Raw genomic sequence first — 22,157 nt, forward strand, 5'->3', positions numbered from 1 at the left:
CTTCATCTTCAGCTTTCTAGCAGACGGCTGAATGTTTTGGAAATTTGGAAATGTTGATAATTCCCTCTACCTTGAATAAAGCCCCAGTTCCAGCTGAAGAAAAGCAACCCCCAAAGCATGATAGTACCAACACCATGCTTCACCGTGGGGATGGTGTTCTTTTGGTGATGCAAAGTCTTGTTTTTGCGCCGAACATACTTTTTGGAATTGTGGCCAAAATGTTCACCCCTGGTCTCATCAGACCATAACACATTTTCCCATATGCTTTTGGGAGACTTGATGTATTGTTTTGCAAATTTTAGCCGGGCCTGGATGTTTTTTTTGTGTAAGAAAAGGCTTCCAACTTGCAACCCTACCCTACAGGCCAGACACATGGGGAATACGGGAGATTGTTGTCACATGTAGTACACAACCAGTATTTGCCAGAAATTCTTGCAGCTCCTTCAGTGTTACTGTAGGTCTCCTGGCATCCTCCCTGACCAGTTTTCATCTTATCTTTTCATCAATTTTGGAGGGACATCCAGTTCTTTGCAACATCACTGTTGCCCCATATTTTCTCCACTTTTTGATGACTGTCTTCACTGTGTTCCATGGTAAATCCAATGCTGTGGAAATTTTTTTGCACCCTTCTCCTGACTGATAATTGATGGCAGGTGTGTACCCACGAAGACTGAATGCTGTAATTAAAGCAAAAGGTGCCTCAACAAAGTATTAGTTTAAGGGTGTGAACACTTATGCAACCAGCTTATTGTATGTTTTTTATTTTTTATATCAGCTTATTGTACTTTTTTATTTTTTATATTCTCCCCCTAACAGATTTGTTTTTCAACTGAATTGTACAGGTTATAGATCACATTAAAGGTGAGAAAAGTTTTGAAATGATTTATTGTGGTCTCATTTTTTATGTCACAAAAGCCTGGCATTTTAACAGGGGTGTGTACACTTTTTATATCCACTGTATGTGTACACTTTTGCAATGAAGGCCTAACACAGTCTACATACTATTCTGTTGATCTGCATACAACATTCAAACTAGTAAATGTTGCTTCTTGCTATATCTTCAGCATTTCAGCTACTTCATAAAATAAATGCTGCTAATAAACTATAATATAAAATATTATTGGTGCAGCTCAATTAAACTAGAAACTCAGAATTATAAAGATTGGATTTGATGAGTCTGTGTCAGTATTTAACACCACAATGATAGCACTAGAAGAGCAGTAATCTCAAAGACGCATGATAGTTATCTGCAAACCCCACTGCCTGCCTTTGCTTTTTAATTTGCTTTGCAAGTTTCACTAATGATGGAAGATACCTGCATTCTTACCATATTTTAAGTTATATATTTCCTGATTCATGAAAGATAACTTACCCAGCCTTGCCTCCAGCTTCCATGTGATTAGCCAGTGTGACATCATTTGACCATACATCAAACTGCCATTTTCGGAGTCCCAAGACCCCACAGTGCACTCGTCCACTGTGTATCCCTACTCGCATATTTACATTGACTCCAGTCACCTCTCGCACTAACCTAGAAGATACAAGACAGACAAATAAGTATGGAACAGATGGTCTCACAAACACACACACACACACACACACACACACACACACACACACACAACTTTCTGCTAGTTTCCCTTAGAGTTGTACAGCACAACAGGAAGCACAAAACAAGTCATGTTATTACAGCACTCGGATGAGGAAGTTGATTTAATATGTTGATACAAAGCATTCACCATGCAGTACAGTACAAGAGTAATGAAGCATGGTATAACAAGTTCAGTTACTACATATTCTTAGAACAGTGGTCTACCAGATCAGGTGCCGTATGTATTATTTAGCATTTCCAAATACCAGCTACCCCATCAGTTAAAACAAAAAAATAATAAGGTTAATCACCACACTCAGAGCAGCTTCCTTGGGACAACTCACTCCAAAAGTAACAGCAGAATAAAATAATTGTCAGTTTTAAGGCAATATAGTCAAACACCAGAGAAGCACATCACAGCCACTTCAATTACTCATTTGCTTTAAATAGAGCCATTCACTAATGACCAAGCATAACATAAAATTACTTTTTCAGTACTACCTGAATGCAGTGCTAAACACAGTTAAACACATTATGCCTTTCCACAAAAAAAAAAAAAAAAATTAATAATCTTCCCCTCCATATTCATTGCTATAGGCTTTCCAACTTGACAGCCAACTTTTTGATGCCAGTAGTATACCCATCTCCTAAAAGCACTCTATTATTTCAGTGCTTCCATCCGTTTTCTCCCTTCCAAGAGTTTCCTCATTTTATTTGAAATAATGGAACAAGTTTAATTACAAACACTTTATACAGTTTTAAAACTGTTTTTCTTAATATTTCAAAACTTTTATAAAAAGGCAGCATTACAGTGTCTTACATACAGAGAGAGACAAAGTCATACAATACCAAGACTTGAAGGCAAAAACAAGAGCAATGTGGAAGAAAGATACCCAGACAGTTCCAGTAGTAGGAGAAGCAACAGATTTAATAAAAAAGGAAATTACAGCCATATTTAGATATGCTACGAAGATCCGTGGTGGTGGTGCTGCGGTAGCGTTGTCACCTCACAGTAAGACGCTGTCCGGTTCGATTTTCAGCTAGAGCGTCTTTTGCGTGGAGACATGTGTGAATGGGCGCACCTTCGTTGAAGGTTGTGCGTCAGGGCTGGTAACTCGGCACGTAAAAATCAACTACCAATCATTAGCGGACTGGAGTTCCACTGTGGCGACCCCTAACCGGGAAAAGCCGAAAGACACAACAACATTTAGATATGCTACTAATAAATGTAACTCCATATGAATTGCAAGAGGAATGTCAATTCTGAGCACATTGTGGGTACTGCAAAGAGCACCTCTGGCTAATATTAAAGCTTGAAACAATACTAATTTCATGAACTTTAATCATACCCTGGACTTAGATATGTGGTCTATTCCAGCCGTGGTATTAGGAACCCAAAAGACTTGGGAGAAATTAAAGTGAGAAACCACATATACTGAAATTTTGCACGCCATCATTGCCCAGGTCATGGCTGAAAATGGACTGAGGATCAAGTTCACTTACTCAATTAACAAATTAATTAAAATGGCCAGATATAGGGCAGGCCTGCAAGTAAGCCAGTCATATATTGTACTCCATGGTATATCTCAGCTATGCCATCCTAAGAATCTGTTCTTGGTCCATGTAACTAGATTACTTCATAATCACTGACCTCCACATCCTTTGGCATCTTATTATTCTGTTACCAGGGCCAAGTAGGCTCATTCTGTTTGGAAACAAAATGAATCTGAAAGACAACACAGGCATCTAAGCAATTCTTTATCATTCCCTCCTCTAGCTCCAATACCTAAGGATTTTGTGGATTCATAAGTTTTCCCTTCCTGAATAAGCCTCCAAGCTAGCTATTTAGTCTGAAATGCCTTAGTTCTTGGACTACAATTCTGCCTTAAGGAACTGTTCTTCACATGCATAAGCTTTTCATTTTGGGCGGCAGGCAGGCAGTTCCTTACTCTGGTCCCCATTTATGTGTCATTGTAATATGGAGTTAGTGTATTTTCGAGATTTCTGCAATAATTTCTTTTTTAGACGGAACATGAAGCAGCAGATTCAAGGAGCCATCAGCCTTATCATCAGAAAAAAAGTACAGTTGTGTACACTTACCATAAATGTAGATGTTCAAGTGTATTCACTGTTGCAGTCATTACATTTGGGTTATCCCTGCCAGGGTAGCCCTTGGCCGGCCCGAATACCAGAGACTTAATATTTCTGCGTCTGTTACTGTCGCTTCAGGACTGACGTCATGTCGTCAGTAGTATTAAGTAAGGCAGCCAACGTCATTACATCAGGTTTTCTTGCCCTATCAGGAGCCCCTAAGTGGGAGCTAGGTTATGGTGGAAGAACCCCACCAGTAGAAAGTAAATACTAAAATGTCCCTTGTAAGGAGAGAGAGAGAGAGAGAGAGAAATAGAGGGATGGAGGGAGGGAAACTAGGACTGCAACAGTGAATACACTCCAACATCTACATTTATGCTAAGTGTACACAGCTGTACTATGTTTTTTGTATTTCACTGTTGCAGTCATCACAATTGGATTGATTCTCAAAGCTGAGGAAAAGGGTGGAGGCAATCAGAGAGACTAGGGGCTGGCTAGGATGCCCTGCAAGACTGTGGTGGCAAAGCCTGCCCTGGAATTGGAGAGGAAAGGCAGGTGGCAATATTTGGTGAAAGTGTGAACAGATGTCCAGGTGGCAACCTCCAGGATGTCCCTGGTGGGGACTCCTCTGAGGAAAGCTGCAGAGGTGGAGGCTGCTCTGGTGGAGTGAGTCCTGACCCCCCTTAGGGGGAGGCTTTCCGTGTTGCTTGTAACAGAAATGGATGCAGGGTGCTATCCATTTAGAAACTGTTTGTTTGGAAATGGCTTTGCCCTCTGCCCCTGCAGCAAAGCTAACCAGCAATTGATCAGACTTTCTGAATGATTTAGTCCTGTCTAGATAGAATCTGAGCTGTCTGTGCACATCTAGAGAGTGCAGGATCCTTTCCCCCTTGTTCTGTGGGTTAAGGAAAAAGGTGTGCAAATGAATGGATTGGTTGAGAGCTACACTGGACACCACTTTGGGCATGAAGGATGGGGTTAGTCCTGAGGGAAACCCTGTCAGCATGGAAGATGATGAAGGGCTCCACAGCCATGAGTGCTTGTGCAGCTCAGAGACTCTTCTGGCTGAAGTGATGGCCAGAAGAAAAGCTGTCTTCCACGAGAGAAACTTTAACTCTGCTGAAGATGCTGATTCGAAGGGGGGCAGGGTGAGCTTTTCCAACACAAAGTTAAGGTCCCAAGCTGGGGTAGGTGCTCTTCTGGGTTGCCTCAAGTTGCTAGTCCCTCTTAGGAATAGTTTGATCAGAGGGTGTGAGAAAAGGGGCTGCTCAGTGGGGAAATGAGCAGAGATAGCAGAGGCATGAATTTTAATAGAGGAAAACGAGAGACCACTGTGTAGCAGGTCAGCTAGGTAATCCAGGATGAGAGGGAGGGAGGGCTGTGTCGTATTGGCTCCCTTAGCCTGAAACCAGGTGCAGAATCATTTCCACTTGTCAGCATAAGACATTCTAGTGCTAGGGTGTTTGGCCTCACTTATAACATCTAGTACCTGTTTACTGAGTTTGGCAGATTGATCAGTGGTTAGGGAATACACCAAACTGAGGGTCTGCAACTGGGGATGCATGGATTCTCCTTCCCTCTGGGTCAGGAGGTTTGGTGTCTGAGTGAGATGCCATGGTGGCAGTGGGGACAGGCTACGCAGCAGTGGGTACCAGTGCTGGCGAGGCCAGTTTGGAGTAATAAGAATTGTCCTTGGTTTTTCCTCCCTTATTTTGAGCAGTACTCTGGTAATGAGAGATAGTGGAGTAAAGGCATAGACTGATAGATTGACTCAGGGGAAGGACAGGGCATCCACTTTCCAAGCCATGTTGTGATGCTCCCTGGTGCAGAACTTGCTGAGCTATTGGTTGGTGTGGAAGACAACGACGTCAACCCATTTTCTGAGTTATTAGGATGAAGGTTCTTTTGTCTAGCTGCCACTCTTGTGGGTCCAGAAGATTTCTGCTTAAGTGATCTGTCATAGAGTTTAGAGAACCTGGCAGGCATTGTGCTAACAGGTGTAGTTGCATGGCAAAGGCTGTGTGTCAAAGGGTCATGGACAGCCTGCATAGAGGGTAGGAGTGAGTCCCTCTCTGCTTGTTGATATAACACATCACAGTGATGTTGTCTGTTTTTATCAGGAGAGCCCCTGGGGAGAGAAGGGGCCTGAAAGCTGGCAATGCATGCTGGAAATCTAACATCTCTTTTTGGTTGATGCGCAGATGGATTTGCTGTGGGCTCCATTGACCCTGTATGCACCTGCCGTCCAGGTGTGCACCCCAGGCATAGTCTGATGCATCTGTGGTGAGGGTTTGGGCGGTGGGGGTGGTGGTGAAAAAGGTAGTCCCTTGTTGTGGGAGCATGCTGCTGCCCACCAAAGAAAATCTTTCCTGAGGCAAGGTATTATGGGTATAAGAGTTTCCAAGTCTTGAGAGTGTTGACACCAAAGGCTTTTTAGGTACCACTGAAGTTTCCTCATATGCAGTCTGGCATATGGAATGAACCCCAGAGCTTGCAGGATTTTCCTTGCAGATAACTGGGGTCTGGTGGCTAATTGAGAGAAGTAGGCTGTCAGGTAAGTTTGCTTTTCTGGTGTAAGGAATGCTATCTGGGATGCTGTGTCCAGGCTTGCCCCCAGGAATATAATCCTTTGGGTGGGTACTAGTTTGGATTTCTTTTCATTGATAGTGTACCCTAGGGAGGTCAGTAAGGACTTTACAAAGGCCAGGTGCTTGAGCACCTTTACCTGACTGCCCGAATTAGGCAGTCATCTAAATATGGGTAAATCTGGATATTCCTTTGTCTGCAAAAGGCAATGGTCGGAGTCAGACATCTTGTGAAAACTCTGGGAGCAGTAGATAAGGCAAAGGAAAGTGCAGAGAACTGAAAGTGCAGAGATCCTGCCCTAAAACATACACATTTCCTACATAATTCCTTGATAGGAATATGGAGGTAGGCCTCTTTTAGGTCTAGGGTGGCTAGCCAAGCATCCTTGGAGAGCAAGGGTAGCAATTGCTGGAGGGTGAGCATTTTGAATTTTGGTATCACTAGAAAGGTGTTTAGAATGGATAGATCGAGGATGGGGTACCAGAAAACGTCTGGAGTAGAAACCTTGCCCTTTCTGTTCTGCAGGAACATGCTCTATTGCCCTCATAGACAGCAGGGAAAGGACTTGCTTTTGTGCCTCTGCCCACTGGTTTGGAGGTAGATATGGGAACCCTTTTGGAGTTGGAAGAGTGTGGAAAGTTGATTTGTACCTCTGGGACACTATGTTGAGGACCCAGCGGTAACTGGTAATAGTGGCCCAGGTGCTTGCGTGAAAGGAGAGTTTTCCTCCTAGGGGTAAGTGAAGGTGGGCAGAGGGAGCGGGTGGTGGAGGAGAATCATTGTGAGTTCTTGCCATGATGGGATGGCTTAGAACTCCCTGTTTTTTGGAGGAATTCCACTGTTTTGATCTCTGCATTCCCTGTGGCTGCTGTCTGGGGGGAGGGGGTCTGCTTCCACAGGGTCTGTGCTGAACTGACCTGGTGGGAGCAGGAAAGGACCAGTGCTTGGAGGGGCAATGCCTACTGAACCTGGGTGGCTGGACCTGTAAGAAATCCTTAACTGTCTGCACAGATTTAGCTTTTTCTTCCATCTTTTTTAAGACAACCTCTGCCTTAGTGCCAAATAAGTTGTCTTTGTGCAAGGGTGCATCCAACAATTTAGATTTAACATGGTCTGGCAAGGGCTGTTCCTTAAACCATGCATGCCTTGTAAGGACAGAACCGGTGACTGCTGCCTTGCAAGAAGCTTCTAGGGCGTCAAAACCACAGTGTAAGTTATGCTTAGTTACTTGACTTGCAAAATGCATTAACTCTTGCAACTCTTTAGATTCTGCACAAGCAGGAAAGGAAGACACTTTTTGTTTGAGGAGTTCCAAGGTATGTTGCTGAAATTTTAGCATATGGAACTGGCACTTTAGTGCTCTGATTGCAAGAGTAGCAGAGGTGGATACTTTTTTACCCCATCTGTCTAGTGCTCGGGAATCCCTATCTGAGGGGGTGAGATTCTTAGCAGAGGTTGCTTTAATACCTTTAGGCCCTTGAGAAATTACCTCAGGGTCAGCAGTAGGATCTTTGAAAAGAAATTTGTGCGAGTCAGGAGGTAGGGTGTCTGGAGTCAAACTGGACTCCAGGAAAACATTGTCACCAGCATCCAGGACTAGGGGAATGGCCAGGGGTCTGTGCTGTGGAAAATCTAAGAATTCCCTGAGTCGCTTTTTAGACTGAGGGTAGTCCTGACATTCCCATTGGAAATGTTCCCTTAAGGTATGAAGGGTTTGTCCAAAGGAAAAGTCCTCGGGTGGAGAGGCTGAGGGAATGGAGTCCTCTGAATAAGAATCCTCATAAGCAGAAAGGGGTTGCATGTCTTCATATTCAGATGCATTAGTCACCCGACTCCTGTTCAGACAAAACTACTGGGGACAGATCTCTTTTTCTTTTGGAAGGGGTAGCTTGGCTTCCCCTTATAAGCATGATAAGATCTTCTGCCATTTTAAACATTTGAGCCTGAAGAAAGCAGGTGCCTGAGAGTGGGTTGTCGGTTTCTTGGGTGTGGTTCGTACCCTGGGCCTTAGAAACTCAGTTGTTTTTGAAAGAACGGTATACACGAAAGAAGTCGTCAGTTTGTGTCAAAAATCGGTAGCGCAAAGTACTTCCTCGGAAGCCGGTGCCTGCTCAGCAGCTCCGGACCCATCCAAGAGAGAGGCAACCACAGGATCCTTAGTCAAAGAAGAGTTTTGCATCATACTGGACTCCGGAACAGTCTCGGTAACGGCCTGCAAATCCACAGAAGCAGGCATCAGGGGCTGCGAAAGCTCCTCACTGAGGACTGGAGAACTGGCGACTAGCTTAACAGAAGTGTCATCGGTAGGTATTGACCTGTGCGGTCTGTCTCTGTCTTTATCCTTACTTTTTTTTGAAGATCTGCTGTTGGATGGCTTACCGAAGCCATATCGGAATTTGAGGACTGTAAGCGATAATATCTAGCTACAATAAAGGCCCGATGACATATAGTTCTGGCGTTGAACAAAGCACAAAAGCGACAGCGAGGGACATCGTGGTCTGGGCCTAAGCAAGTGACACAGTAAGAATGAAAGTCTCAGTGTGGTATTTGCTTTCCACAAGTGAGACAATTGTTAACTTTTTCTGACAGTGGTTAGTGCAAGAAAAAAGGATCCCAAATGGGGTACTTAGCTTTAGAAGACTTCAGCTTCAATTTGGAAAATGAAACTCAGGTAGCGGCCAACCGGTACTCGTGCAAACTGCTTCTGCTTCGGGCTCCGTGGCAAAAAAGACTGATGTGATGGTGTCTGCTGCCTTACTTTATACTACTGATGACCTGACGTCAGTCCTGAAGCGACAGCAACCGACGCAGAAATACTAAGCCTCTGGTATTCGGGCTGGCCGAGGGCTACCCTGGCTGGGATAACCCAAATTTGAAGACTGCAACAGTGAAACATGAGGAACATCTGTACACAGCCATCGCAACACACTTTGTTCCTATTGTTCCCCTGAAAGATAACCATACCATTTGCCCCCCCCCACACACACACACACACCAGTAAAGACATTCAGAGCCAGCACGTCTTTATTTAATATTAACAATGCACTTTATTACTAGCATTTCATGACTGAAAAAGTAGCAATATAACTTAATGGTATTACTGCAGTGCTCTAAGTACTGCAAAAATGTTATTCAAGTAAGGCCATTTTCTCCTGGACTTCACATTACTCCTGCACCAAACTCCTACCTAGCAAATTAAATTTTTTTAATCGAGCATCATTAATGCAATGCTTCATTTTGATATATTTCATCACAGTGAAATGAAATGACTCCATTGAATCTATGTACTGTGGAGGCTAGGGTGCCCTCATCTGAAAAAGCATGACTGGAAGCTGATTTATATATATTCTGATGTGGATATCAAAACTGAATATCTATGTTTTTAAAACAGTGGGTCAGGGTCCTTCCTTAACCAATGTGCTTTTTTTCTTTCTTTATAGAATGTATAATATGTTTTTATTCAGTGTCTGAAAACACTCTGCATTGCAATTATCTGAACATATACTTATTTATGTGCTCTGTAATACACTGTAAAAGACAGTGCCATTTGGTATATTAGACGTACTCAGTGAATGATGCAATTATCTCACTGCACCTTGGGAACTTCATAATGTAAGCGTGAGATGTATAGCAATAATAAAAATGTGTTTACTGTCAGCACATTCTTTTAATTAAGGGTCTGTTACAGGAACACAGAGAGACACCTCTCCCAGTGGTAATATTAGGTTAAGCTCCATGCTGCATCATATGAAGCAGATGCGGCTTCTTCTAATTGTGATTTGACACTACCTTTGTTTTCCCATAGCCCCTTCATGCTTTATTAAACTGATGTTTGTTTGCACAATATTTCCACTGCAATGACTGAATCAGCCAAGAGAGAGTAAGGTAATGTGTGAGAAGAATCATGGTCAACACAAAAGACGCTGAAGCCCACGTAGTGGTCTTTTTCTTTTTATTGCTCTACCTTCAAAAGTGAATTTACTAACTAAATCTTATACAAATATTTAGACAATATATTAATAACATATTATAAGTTATATAATATTTATATAAATACCCACTGTTTAGTAAAATCATAGTTTCAAATTAAACTACTTGAACAGAAACTGCAATACCGATGATTTAATGTGGACAAAAATAAATGCAGATGTCTAATCTTCAACAATACTATCAGCACTGTGCAGTATTTATCTACTGGTGGAAATATACAGAATAAAATACTTCTATTTCAGGTAATTCACATACTTAATGACATAGTAATGATTATTACAAGAAAATTTCCAGTATGTGTGCAGAATGACTGCAGCACAACAGACCTCTGAAGATGGTATACAGCAGTAGTAAAATTTGAGAAGTCTGATTTGTGCATGGGACTGAGAGTTGTCTAAGCAGACAATGAGAGAGGAGAGATTACTTTTTATGTCAAAGTGGAAACAATACAGCAAAAGTCCTTGAGCTAGTGTTCTGAAGACGAAGTAAGGAAGTATAGGAGAGCAGGCTTGTATGACTGCTGATCAGTATGAATTTTTCTGCAATTATTCTTAACAGCCCTAAGGTGTGTAAGTGAAGAAATGATGGTGTGAGATAGAAAAAAACGTTTATTTAGTTAATAACTGCATTTGTGGCTAAATGGAGGGGATAATGGCTGATCATCTTCCAAAAAAAAAATGTACCACAGCTCAATACAAGTTGCTTGCACTTAGTACCATCTGTGTCAGAGCAGCAACCATCCATGTCTTCTAAGAACAGACCAAACATATGAGACAATAACCTGGACATTCTGTAGAGTTGACAGGCATGATTCTGAGAGATTTACCAGAAAAATCAAATATTTTATAAAGGACAGGGCAAAAAAATTAGGCAAAATCAGGGATGTTCTGCAAAATTCCTGGTAGTTTGTTTATTGATTGCTATTTGTTTACCATGTATGTGGGCTGGTCTATTGACCCTTTTCAGCAGCAACCCGGGATCAATAGCAGTAAAGATAACAACACAAGTACAATAAGAAATTACATTTAGTTACATACCTCATACAATCAAAAAGTATGTTCTACAAGTTAAGTTCAATTTCCATAAATTGGCACAGACCTGCATGTTTATTGCCTTTCACCCACTGAGTACCAGGATAGGCTTTTACTCTATCTAATAGCCTGGCAAAATTTGCCACAGAGGTACATTTCAATGCAGACAGACTGCCAATGTAATGATAATTTTGCTGCATTTAATTATTCATTCATACATTCTCTTACACTCACTTTATGTTATTGAGGATCATTATGGGGTTAGGCAGAGATTTCCTGACAAGCTATGGGAGTAAACCATAAATACAGTTTAGGTTCATTGATTCACAGATATTTCAAGGCCAATGAATCTTATTACCATTCACATCTTGCCAGTATCCTCCTGAGGCAGCACTTCCTTTCTCCAGGAGGGCCACACCAGTAAAACCCAGAGTAAATATGAGGATACCCATCCAGTTACTAGTTTATGTTTAACGTGAGACAGTTAATCACACTGTTTAACATGCAGGGAAGCTTATTTAAAAGGTTTGGGAGGTGCTGCCTTATAAGCATGTCTCTCTACTGTGCAGTATTTTTTCTGTTGGTGGAGATTTAGGTCCCTGGTTCTAGTATTGGTGGAGATATTGGACTTGTGCAGAAACTGGTGATCTAGGACAGATGGGTCTCTAATGGTGTAGTAAGCAAGACAGAGCTCACCCTTCAAAAGTTTGCAAGACACTGAATAAAGGGATAAAGCTTCCAACATATCTTCATAATTCAGGAACTTTAGGACTGCGATCTTTTTGGTTAACCTTTGGGGTCTTGCTAATTGTTTGATATACCCCAAAGGGGCATTGTATCAATCACTGCCCTGATCACTGCTGAGTATAAGGGACTGATTGCATCATTAGAAACAGGACGATATTCCTTTGGTAATTTGGTGGGCTAAATAAAAGGATTTCATGACGACCATTGTCACATGATGCTTAAAAGAGAGGAAGCTGTCAGCCCAAGTACCCAGTTTCTTGACAAAATTTCCATTTTGTAGTCGTGTGTTGGCTATACAATATCATGAGGGAAGGGATTGCATACCAAAACTCACATAATACATTTTAGCATTTAGTTTGAGATCATATTTAGTACACCAATGGTTGGCTACATTGAGCTCAGGCAGAAGAGTTTAGGTGTCATACTGTGACTTAATAATGACCGCCGGTTTGTAGTCATCTGCAAACTTTGTTACCTAGAAGTCGTGGCTTTCCACTTGGAGATCTGAAAAGTAAATGCCAAAAAGAGGTCCCAGCTCCAAGCTCTTAGGGCCACCACTGCTCATTTTCATACTTACTGAACAGGCACCTGCAACTCACACTGTGTGGGTTCTTTCTTTCAGTCAGTTTGTTAACATCTTCCCACATATGGGTCAATTTTTAAAGCAATTAGGTTTTGTATGATGCCGGCATGGGGAATAGTGTTGATCAAGATAAACCATGTGTAGTGCACGGCCATCATTTAGTGCCTCTGTAAACATTTTGAAAAAGTTTACCAGTTAACTAGTCAGACTCCACCCTTCACACAGCCAAGCTGCTGGAGATAAAGTCAACTCATACTTTATGAGGTTAGTTATAATACGCTACATGGTTTTGCAGATGAGGCTTTTAAGGTTACTAGGACTTTATCTGTCCAGGTAAGATGTAATCCCCCTTATGGAGGGGACATCATCACTCCAGTGCACCACTCATCACGGACAAAGCCAGTAGCTAAATACTAGTTAAACAGTTTGAGGAATGCATCTGCAGGGGTACGTTTAACAGTATTATGCAATCAGGTATAGGATATGTAGTAGTAAATAACGGTACAATCAAAACGATTGTTTCATACCACAAACCTGACAAAACCAAACATCTTGCTTGTGTTTTCTTATTCATACGTTACAGTGTTATGAAATGTTTTATGGAAAATAGCAAACATTGTTGATAAACTGTGTAATGTATTTAAATGGGATAGTCCCTGGCAATACTGAATATTTTGACTCTGGCTTTTGGTGAAATGAAATCCTAAGAAAAGGACTTCATGCCCCCCCCCCCCCCAGTGTGCACCCTACTTTCCCTCCATCCTGGCCTTAGTATACCATTCAGATTACTTTTTTCTTGTTTTTCGCATACTTCTTTGTACTATTCAGATTTTCCTGCATTGTTTCAATATATCCTAAATAGTCAAGATTTCACCATAATGAATAAATGAATAAAGATGAAATAATCACATTAACCCCCCCCCCCCCCAGATGCTCGGAGTTGTACTTTAGAGCTTTTCTCAACCCTTTTGAGCCAAAGATGGCCGGAATAAAAATTGTGGCTAAAGAATGAAATTCATTCTCACTCTTCTTCTTGCATCCTTTTATGACTCCCTAAAAGGCTAAGACTACAGTGGAATAACTGTGGAGCAAATAAGAGAATTAAGCTAATAGTCTAGAGGCTGTTGGGGCCTTAGAAGCCAAGGGATTATAGATGCTGTGAAGTATTTTAGATTTTTTTCTCCAGCTATTTTTTAATAACAATTATGGCCTAGTCAAAAATCATGATTAAAAAAATCCCGTCTTATTATTTTCTTTCAAGAAGAAATAAGTTGAGCCAAAGGCTTAATGATCAAAACTGACAAAAAATAGTTCCAGGTAAACTGAAAAGATAAATACTTGCAAATATACATCATGTCTTAGACTAGTCTATGTCTCCCTGTCATAAAAAGTAGAATAAAATATAGTCACCTTCTGGATTTTCCTCTGATCTTATACTGGGATGAAAGTGAATGAGTAAATGGCCTCAGTCATATATTTGAAGTTGCTACTGTCAAACATCATACAGTTTGACTCTTCATCCCACCCGTAAAAGACGGTTACCATCTGTGTCCATCTGACAACCAATATATAATAACATAGTGACATCATTTAAATTGTTGATCATAGATGTATATTCACAATATCCCTCCTTTCCCTTGACTCCCAAAGTTAACCACATGTACATTTCTGATCTATGATTGTGAGAAAAAGAGAAAAAAATATCATACTTATGTATTCCAACCTCTTGCTATTAGACAGTAAATTGACCCTACACAATCCAGAGTGATGATGTGTGAAAAACTGTGACATATAATTGTGTGAAAAGTTGAACAAATAAAGACCACACTCACAGTCCCATACAAGTTACTATGACCCTCTGTGCATACCTCTGAAGTTTTAATGTGAGGAAAATTAGAGAAATAATGACCACACTTTTCCCAGTCCCAAACATGTTACAGTGACCCTATGTATACATCTCTGAGCTTTGATTGTGAGGAGAATTTAAGAAATCATCATCTCAATGTTCCCAGTCCCTGTCACTGACACACATAAGGTATAGCAACCTTCTGTGCACACCTCTGAGCAGAGCCTGTCGTATAATAGGGAGCCTGTCGTATAACAGGTAGTTCCAGAGCAGAAGTCCTCAATAAGCTCGTGTCAGACTCCACTTCTAAGAAATGAGTTTTGGACGCTGCTAGGATCTAGATGTTCTGTGATGTATTTTATGCCTTATTTTTGAAAGATAATGACTTGTAGTGTATGGATAACTATGATTATGCTCTGAATTTGTGGACAAGGCAAGCCTGTTAAGCACCATTTTGACATCAGAAAGGTTCTTAACAAGCTTTATTAAGTACCTGTTTCTACTGTTAATCTCTAGTTACACACTAGAGCGTTAACAGCAAACAGCAGTCACCATAAAAGAGCAATGGGAATGTATTACATGCTTCATATGGACTTTTTTTTAAGGTCCGACTAAAGTGTTAAACAGTGTGAATGAAGTGTTTAACAACTTTCTGCAATTCTTCTGTGAAGGTTGCACTTTGTGTGCAGGGGGAAGTGTGTTGCAGCATTACTTCACTTTTTCTCTGACTTTTGAATGTATGGCTCCAAGGTCACATGCAATGCAGGTGCACCATTAACGTCATTTGAAAGTATCTATGAAATTCATGTGCCATCATTCCAAATGTAACTCATATTTATACTACATACATATTGTGTCACATATGCTTCTGTTATGGCAGTACAAGGCTTAAAAAACTGCCCTTTTAGATCAATGCATGCCCTTTTTGTCTCCCCCAGCCTTCAGCAGCTTCTAGTACCATTATATACTGGCCCCCTTGCTTTTTGCCTCTGTCCCGGCCTTCCAGCAGACAGCTGCTTCTTGTGGTCTGGTGTTAAATACCCTCATTTTCTATGTGCCTCCTACAGTACTCTGAGCAAGTCACTCAGACAGTTCTCTCAGGATGGGTCAAAAAGGTACATTACCACAGGTGGGTGCAGACTCCTAGGCTTAAAATGGTCCCTTGAGGTCATTAGGCTAGTACTGTACTATAATACCATAATACAAGTGGACCATAGCTCTAGCCCTCTTCTTCTTCTTTCGGCTTTTCCCAGTAAGGAGTCGCCACAGCGGATTACCTGTCTGCTCATGACTGGCAGTTTAATAAAAAAAAAGTATCACAAGAAGACAGACCTACTTCTGAATCTTTAACACACAATACCTTTTAATTTTCTTCTTCTAGAACTGGATGACCCTATTGCCCTCTTAATCACACTATGGCCCCATACTGACAGACACCTTTCTCCTTTCCACACTGCATTTCTTACCATCTTTTTCTCTCTCATTTTTTCTTCTGTTTTAATAGTCAGTGGAAATGTCCCATGCCTTTTGTACTTGTTTTTACAGTCTCAATCATCAAGTGAAATTAATTACAGAACACCATATATATCCTTTTCTTTCTACTGTCCAGCCTCTTTTCTCTGTCACTTTCATTCATATTCTTCCAAACTATGTCACTTCGTGATCAGGAATAAAAAGATTGTAACAGGATGAATAGTCTACCTACCTACAATAATTTTGTATCCATTCATATGTTCTGTATCTTATACTGTAGAGTGACTGACATTGTAAATATATAGAAATAAGCATAAACACGCACATTTATATATATATATATATATATATATATATATATATATATATATGTGTGTGTGTGTGTGTGTGTGTGTGTATATATATATATATATATATATTATATATATATATATATATATATATATATATATTATTGTATACTGCATACTTGTACTGTATTTCATAGCTATTGTCTCACTGCTGGTTTTCTGCTGTGATAAATATTTCTATAGTGTTTTCTGCCTAAAATAGCTTCCCACCCTCCCTCCCTCACTATTGGCATCTTGTCTTCATATACCTGCTGGCCTTGCAGTTGCCCGCCCCTACTCTAAATTTGATCTTGGACACTCCTTCCAATCTAGTGTCATTAGCTCATTCTACCTAATACAGAGAGAACATCTGAAAAGGCCAACCCACTAAGTTTCGTTCCTTCTGTTCCTCCTTTCTCCCATTCTTATAAAAAAAAAAAAAAAAAAAACAAATTGCCTGAATCTCCTTGTGTTCTTGACTGTGCTTCTCAAACATTTTAAAAATATACAGTTAGTGAATTGTTTAGTGTTGTTTTAGCTGCTTTTCTGTATATATAGACTTTTCTGTTTATGTAGACTAGCTACTTATTCTACTGTATTACTGCCTCTTAAATCGTTTTTCAGTTGTGCACATGCCTTGCTTCATTTAAAAAGATTTAAATTGCTAATTTTGTACAGTTTAAATTGCATTTACTGTTTAGAGCTACACACTCAAGTGTGTTAACCTTTTCTGTGTTTATTTACTGTATTATTGCATTGATTAACCTGTTTTAACCAAATAAAACCCAAAAATACTATCTTGTTTGCTCGTTTCCCACTTTTCCTAGCTAGTATAGTCCAGATACCAGGCTTTGCTTGTCTCAGGACTTTATTTTCTGTGTTCAGAGCTATCCAGACCTTGTTGTGGTAGAAGGAAGTCCTACTGCTTACCAGTGGGAGTGGTGAGCAATGTACTGCCTATCTAACACTAGATGAGTGGTTTCCAGTTCTGAAATTTTAATTTTATTAGCCATTTTGGGCTGATTTCTATCCCTTTCAACTTTCTGGCTTAAAAGTGCATGCATTTGTGCATTTTTCGCATCGTGCAGCACCGCAGGGCTACGGTTAAACTATTCCAGGTGCCAGAAAGTCTGCTCTTCAAATTTTCCCTTAGAACTAGCTGGTTTCTCAGTAGAAGAACTAACATCTGAACCCCTGTAACTAGCACTTGTTCTGGAGCCTGCTGGAAAGCACTAGGAAGCTTTAAACTAATATAAGCACTCAACTCTCCTTGTTAATAAGGAGAAATTAATCGTAGGCACTAAACAGCCTATAATTGAGAAGTACCTTGCAAAGGTAAGGGAAACAGCTCTTGTACTGTACAAAAAAGCACCTAAACAGGCATGTCCAAGGGTCAACTTCTGCTAATTTCTCCTGCCCACCTGGTGAATCTGGGTATACTGGGGCAATGCAGCAACTGCCTCATGTACACAGACAACCCTCTCCTCCTACCACCCAACACTACAATCTGTGAGAGATGCACTTACATAGCCAAACTGGAAGCAAAGCTCTCTCCAGCCAAGATTGTGCTAGACAGTCAAGAGGAGAAGGTTAACACCTGCACTACACCTCAAGCAACACACAGCCCTTCAAAACCCACACCATCAACACCCACACATAGCAACACTAAACCCACATATGCAGAGGCTCTTAACATTAACCTGCCCAAGCATCAAGGGCCTCCAAAGCTGAAACACAAACAAGCACCAGTCACAACCAAAAGTGACACATAGCTCACAACACCAGTGTGCCATCCAACAGCAGCCCCTAAGGCAAGACAACGTACCCAACACTTTAGTCACAGGTGAATCTGTAGGCAGGCGCACTGATGTCCCACTCTCCAGGCTGAACAAGGAGAAAATTACAGTAAGCTGCCTGTCGGGTGCCAGGATCCGCCACATAATGCATGCACTCAAGTCACTCCACAACAAGTACAAATACGACTCTGTCATTGTCCATGTTGGAGTGAATGACTTGAGACGTACCTCCCTGGACTACATGAAAAGAGACATGGAAGAGCTCCCGGATCATGTTGACCCTAGCACTGAGTAGCATCCTGCCTTCGCCCAGAATGATACCACAGTATAAGGACAAAATGATGGATTCAACAATTGGCTAAGCTTCTGGTGTCATTCAAAGGACAGCCAGTATCTGTCTGCCTGGGATAACATGATCGACAAACTATGATGCTTTGCCAGAGATGGTCTGCACCTGTCGCCCCTGGGATTCAGGTTACTGGCTAAAGCTCTTGAAACCCCTATAGTGCCTTTTTTAGGCAAGGTTCAAAGGAGAAAACCACCACCGTAACAGATACAAGCATGCAAAATCTGAAGGTAATGCTACTCAATGCTAGAAGTCTAAACCTCAAAAAGCACTCTCTCGAGGCACTCCTAAAAATGGAGAACACTGATATCTGTGCAGTAATTGAGACCTGGTTCAAGGCTCCAGGCTATACCAGGCTACAACTCTTACCACACTTTTTGGACACCAAACCAAGACCGAAACACTAAAGGTGGAGGAGTGTCCATATTCACCAAGGATATTCACACCTCCAGGCTGGTTGCCCAACACAATGTATCTGAAATTCTTCAGGTGCAACTAACACTAGGTAAGGCTGCAATCAAAATTGTAGCTTGCTACAGATCTCCCACCATGCCCCAAGATTCTCACTACACCTTTCTAAACATACTGGAAAATATTAAGATACAACCAACCACCCTAATACTGGGTGATTTCAACTACCCTGCCATTAACTGGGAAAACTACTCGGGTACCAACACCTTTTCCCAACGGTTGTTGGAATTCATAAATTCCAATGCCCTAGATCAACTAATCCACTGTCCCACTAGGGACTCCAATATCCTAGACCTGGTCATTACCAACATGGGAGATAGATACTCCACACCAGTGGTCACCCCCTCATTGGTCAGGTCTGACCATAAGCTAATCACCCTTGACATCCACATCCCGGCCCCACTCCCCAGTAAGGAAACCTCCATAAAAAACTTCTTCAAAGCCAACTTCATGCTACTTAAGTCAGAAGTGACAAATTTCATGACACCCATGCAGACGGGAGCTGAAAGTTCGACTCCTGAATCCTACACTAAGGCACTGCATGAGTACATCCACTTGTGCATGAATCGTGCCATCCCAAATAGAACCTAGATGCACTCCACCAAAAAAAGGAAGCCAATTTGGTGGTCCCTTGCCATAAACAAACTATACAACAGAAGGAAGAAACTGTTGCAGAAAAGAGGAAAATCCCAGGATGCAAAAAACTCCCTTACCAGCCTCAGTAAGAAGCTGAGATCACTCATAAAAGCCTCCAAAGCTACTTACGAAAATAAAATTGCCAAAGATTACAAAGACAACCACAAGGCATTCTATAGTTATGTCAAGAATCTAAAAAGCAATGTTCAGATCTGTTCTGAACTACAACAGAATGGCATTAAATATACTGATACCAAGGATATTGCCGATATCCTGGCAAATTGATTTAGTGCCAACTTCACCTCCCTCTCACCCCCTAAAAGGGCCCATCTCAATACCAAAAGATTGCCAAATTCTGGTAATCACGACCACACAGGTAGAAACCGCACTCTCCAAAGCGAAGAATACAGCTTCCACGGGACCAGATGACATCCTGGGCTGTGTACTACATGAAGTACAAAATTAACTGGCACCTCACCTAAGTGTCACGTTTAATCATAATCTCACCTCAGGCTTCATGCCCACTGAGTGGCACACAGCTACAGTTATCCCACTCCACAAGGGGGGATCCATCTTGGATCCCAGGAACTACCACAACATCAGTCTGACGAGCCTGATCTGCAAGGGCTGTTATACCCAATCTAGATGGTCTTAATAAGGTGACGCAATTCTTGCAGCAGTTTACAGATTATACTCCCAATAAGGTTCAATTGTTGGTGAAACTTTTGGAGATTGTGCTTGAGCACAATATGTTTGCTTTTGGTGAGCAGATATACAAGCAATGCAATGGCGTAGCTATGGGCATTTCTTGTCCCAATAGCTACACCAATGTTGTTATGGTTGTTTGGGAGTATGAGCATATATTTAATAGGCCATTTAATTAACACATTTTGTTTTTTTGTAGATTTGTGGACAACCTATTTATTTTGTGGAGGGGAGACCTTGATCTATTTGCTGCCTTTATGAAATATGTGAACACTAGTGCATGTTATTTGAAGTTTACGTCTCATTCTTCAGAATCAGCGGTGGATTTCTTGGATGTTTCCATTATTAAGGATGAAAGTGGCATTATTTATACTAAGCTGCACAGGAAAGACTGTCATGTGAATCATTTATTACATAGGGACAGTCTTCATCCTCCCTATGTGTTTAGAAGTGTGGCTTCCAACCAGTTTTATAGAGCCCCAAGATTAAATGCTAGGGACAGTGATTTCATCGGTGAAGTTGACAATGTGAAGATGAATTTGAAGGAGAGAGGTTGTGAGGAATACCTTATCTAAAACAATGCAGTTTAGATTTTGGATAAAAGGTTGAATGAAGCCAGACCATATTTTTCTACAGGTAACAGACAGTTTGCTAGGAGACGGGAATGCAAATATAACACAGGCTTGAGGTTTAAAGTTACTTATACTAGTGATGTAGATAGTTATAAGGATATCATTAAAAAACACTGGGGTATTCTTAGAACTGATAATGATATTTCCAGGCATATATCTGACGAGCCATGTTTTTATATAAAAACAGTAGGTCATTGAGAAGTAGGTTGTGTTACCCAAAGGATGTAAATAGGAATTCTCATACAGTTGGCACTAAACCATGTGGTCATTGCAACTGGTGTGCATATATTGACACCAGTTGCAAATTTTAACATCCCGACCAAGGTTATAATTTTACAATAGCAGCCACATGTGATACTTTACACATCATTTATTTAGCTCACTGTAATATTTGTAAAAAGGTTTACACAGGTAAAACTGATCGCCCCTTTAGGGAGCACATAAGAGAACATACTTATCATACTAATAAAGGTAATGCAGTTAGTGCACAGGCGAAGCATGTTTTGAGTACTAATTCCAGTCATGGCTTTAAATTTTTAGTAATTGCTAGGGTCTATGAGAATGTGAGGCAGGGTGACATACGTGCTAGAACCGAGGATTTAGAATCCTCATGGATAGTGAGGTTTAGGGCTGATGTAGGACATGGGCTTAATAAATCAGTTCCATTGGTACCTAAATTAAAAAAGAGACCCTTAAGAAGGTAGTTATTAGCATTAAAGTATAGTTTTAGTAGGTTTCATTTATGTTTGTTTTTATATTAAATGTATATGCGTTTTATGTGTTTTGTATTTTTAAATTTGAATTTGTATCATGTGACATTTGATGTATAAATAGGGGTGTGTTTGTTAGTGCTTTTGTAATACACCTGGTGATGCCTGTTTGGTGAAAGCGCTTCTGTTTTGTTGCACTACAGTAAAAGTTTTGAACTGGATATATCAGCTGTTTCTGTGTCTTCCTATTCGTTTGTTGTTGAAGTTTTTACCTTGGACACAGTGAGTGAGCCTTTTGTAGTGGTAGTAATTTTTGTAATTTTATAAACAAAGACATTGGCAACCTTCAAACAGTGGACCCCACCCAGTTTAGGTTCGTGAAAGGCCGATCCTGTCTCCTGAACCTGACTTACTTCTTCGAATCAGTCTCCAGAGCTGTGGACAATGGTAAGGCGGTCCACACAGCCTCTCTGGACCTCAGCAAGGCCTTCGACACCACTTCAACAACATCCCCCACTCTGGAATCATGGATAAATGTACTAAGCTGGGCATAAATCCCTACGTCACTCGATGGGTTGCCAACTGGCTTAGTGG

At 41.0% G+C, this 22,157-nt stretch overlaps 1 protein-coding gene across 1 annotated transcript in view; it reads right to left on the minus strand.

Moving 5' to 3' along the window:
* The window catches only part of ADCY5 (adenylate cyclase 5), a 1,187,789-nt gene that overhangs the window by 1,116,542 nt on the left and 49,090 nt on the right, over positions 1-22,157 (minus strand). Inside the window, exon 5 of the mRNA XM_044073657.1 lies at positions 1,373-1,531. Coding sequence (XP_043929592.1) covers positions 1,373-1,531 — 159 coding nt within the window. The remainder of the gene's footprint in view (positions 1-1,372; positions 1,532-22,157) is intronic.

The sequence above is a fragment of the Protopterus annectens genome, chromosome 6.part0 (genome assembly GCF_019279795.1).
Source record: "Protopterus annectens isolate FY-2018-M chromosome 6.part0, PAN1.0, whole genome shotgun sequence".
Taxonomy (NCBI): Eukaryota; Metazoa; Chordata; order Ceratodontiformes; family Protopteridae; genus Protopterus; species Protopterus annectens.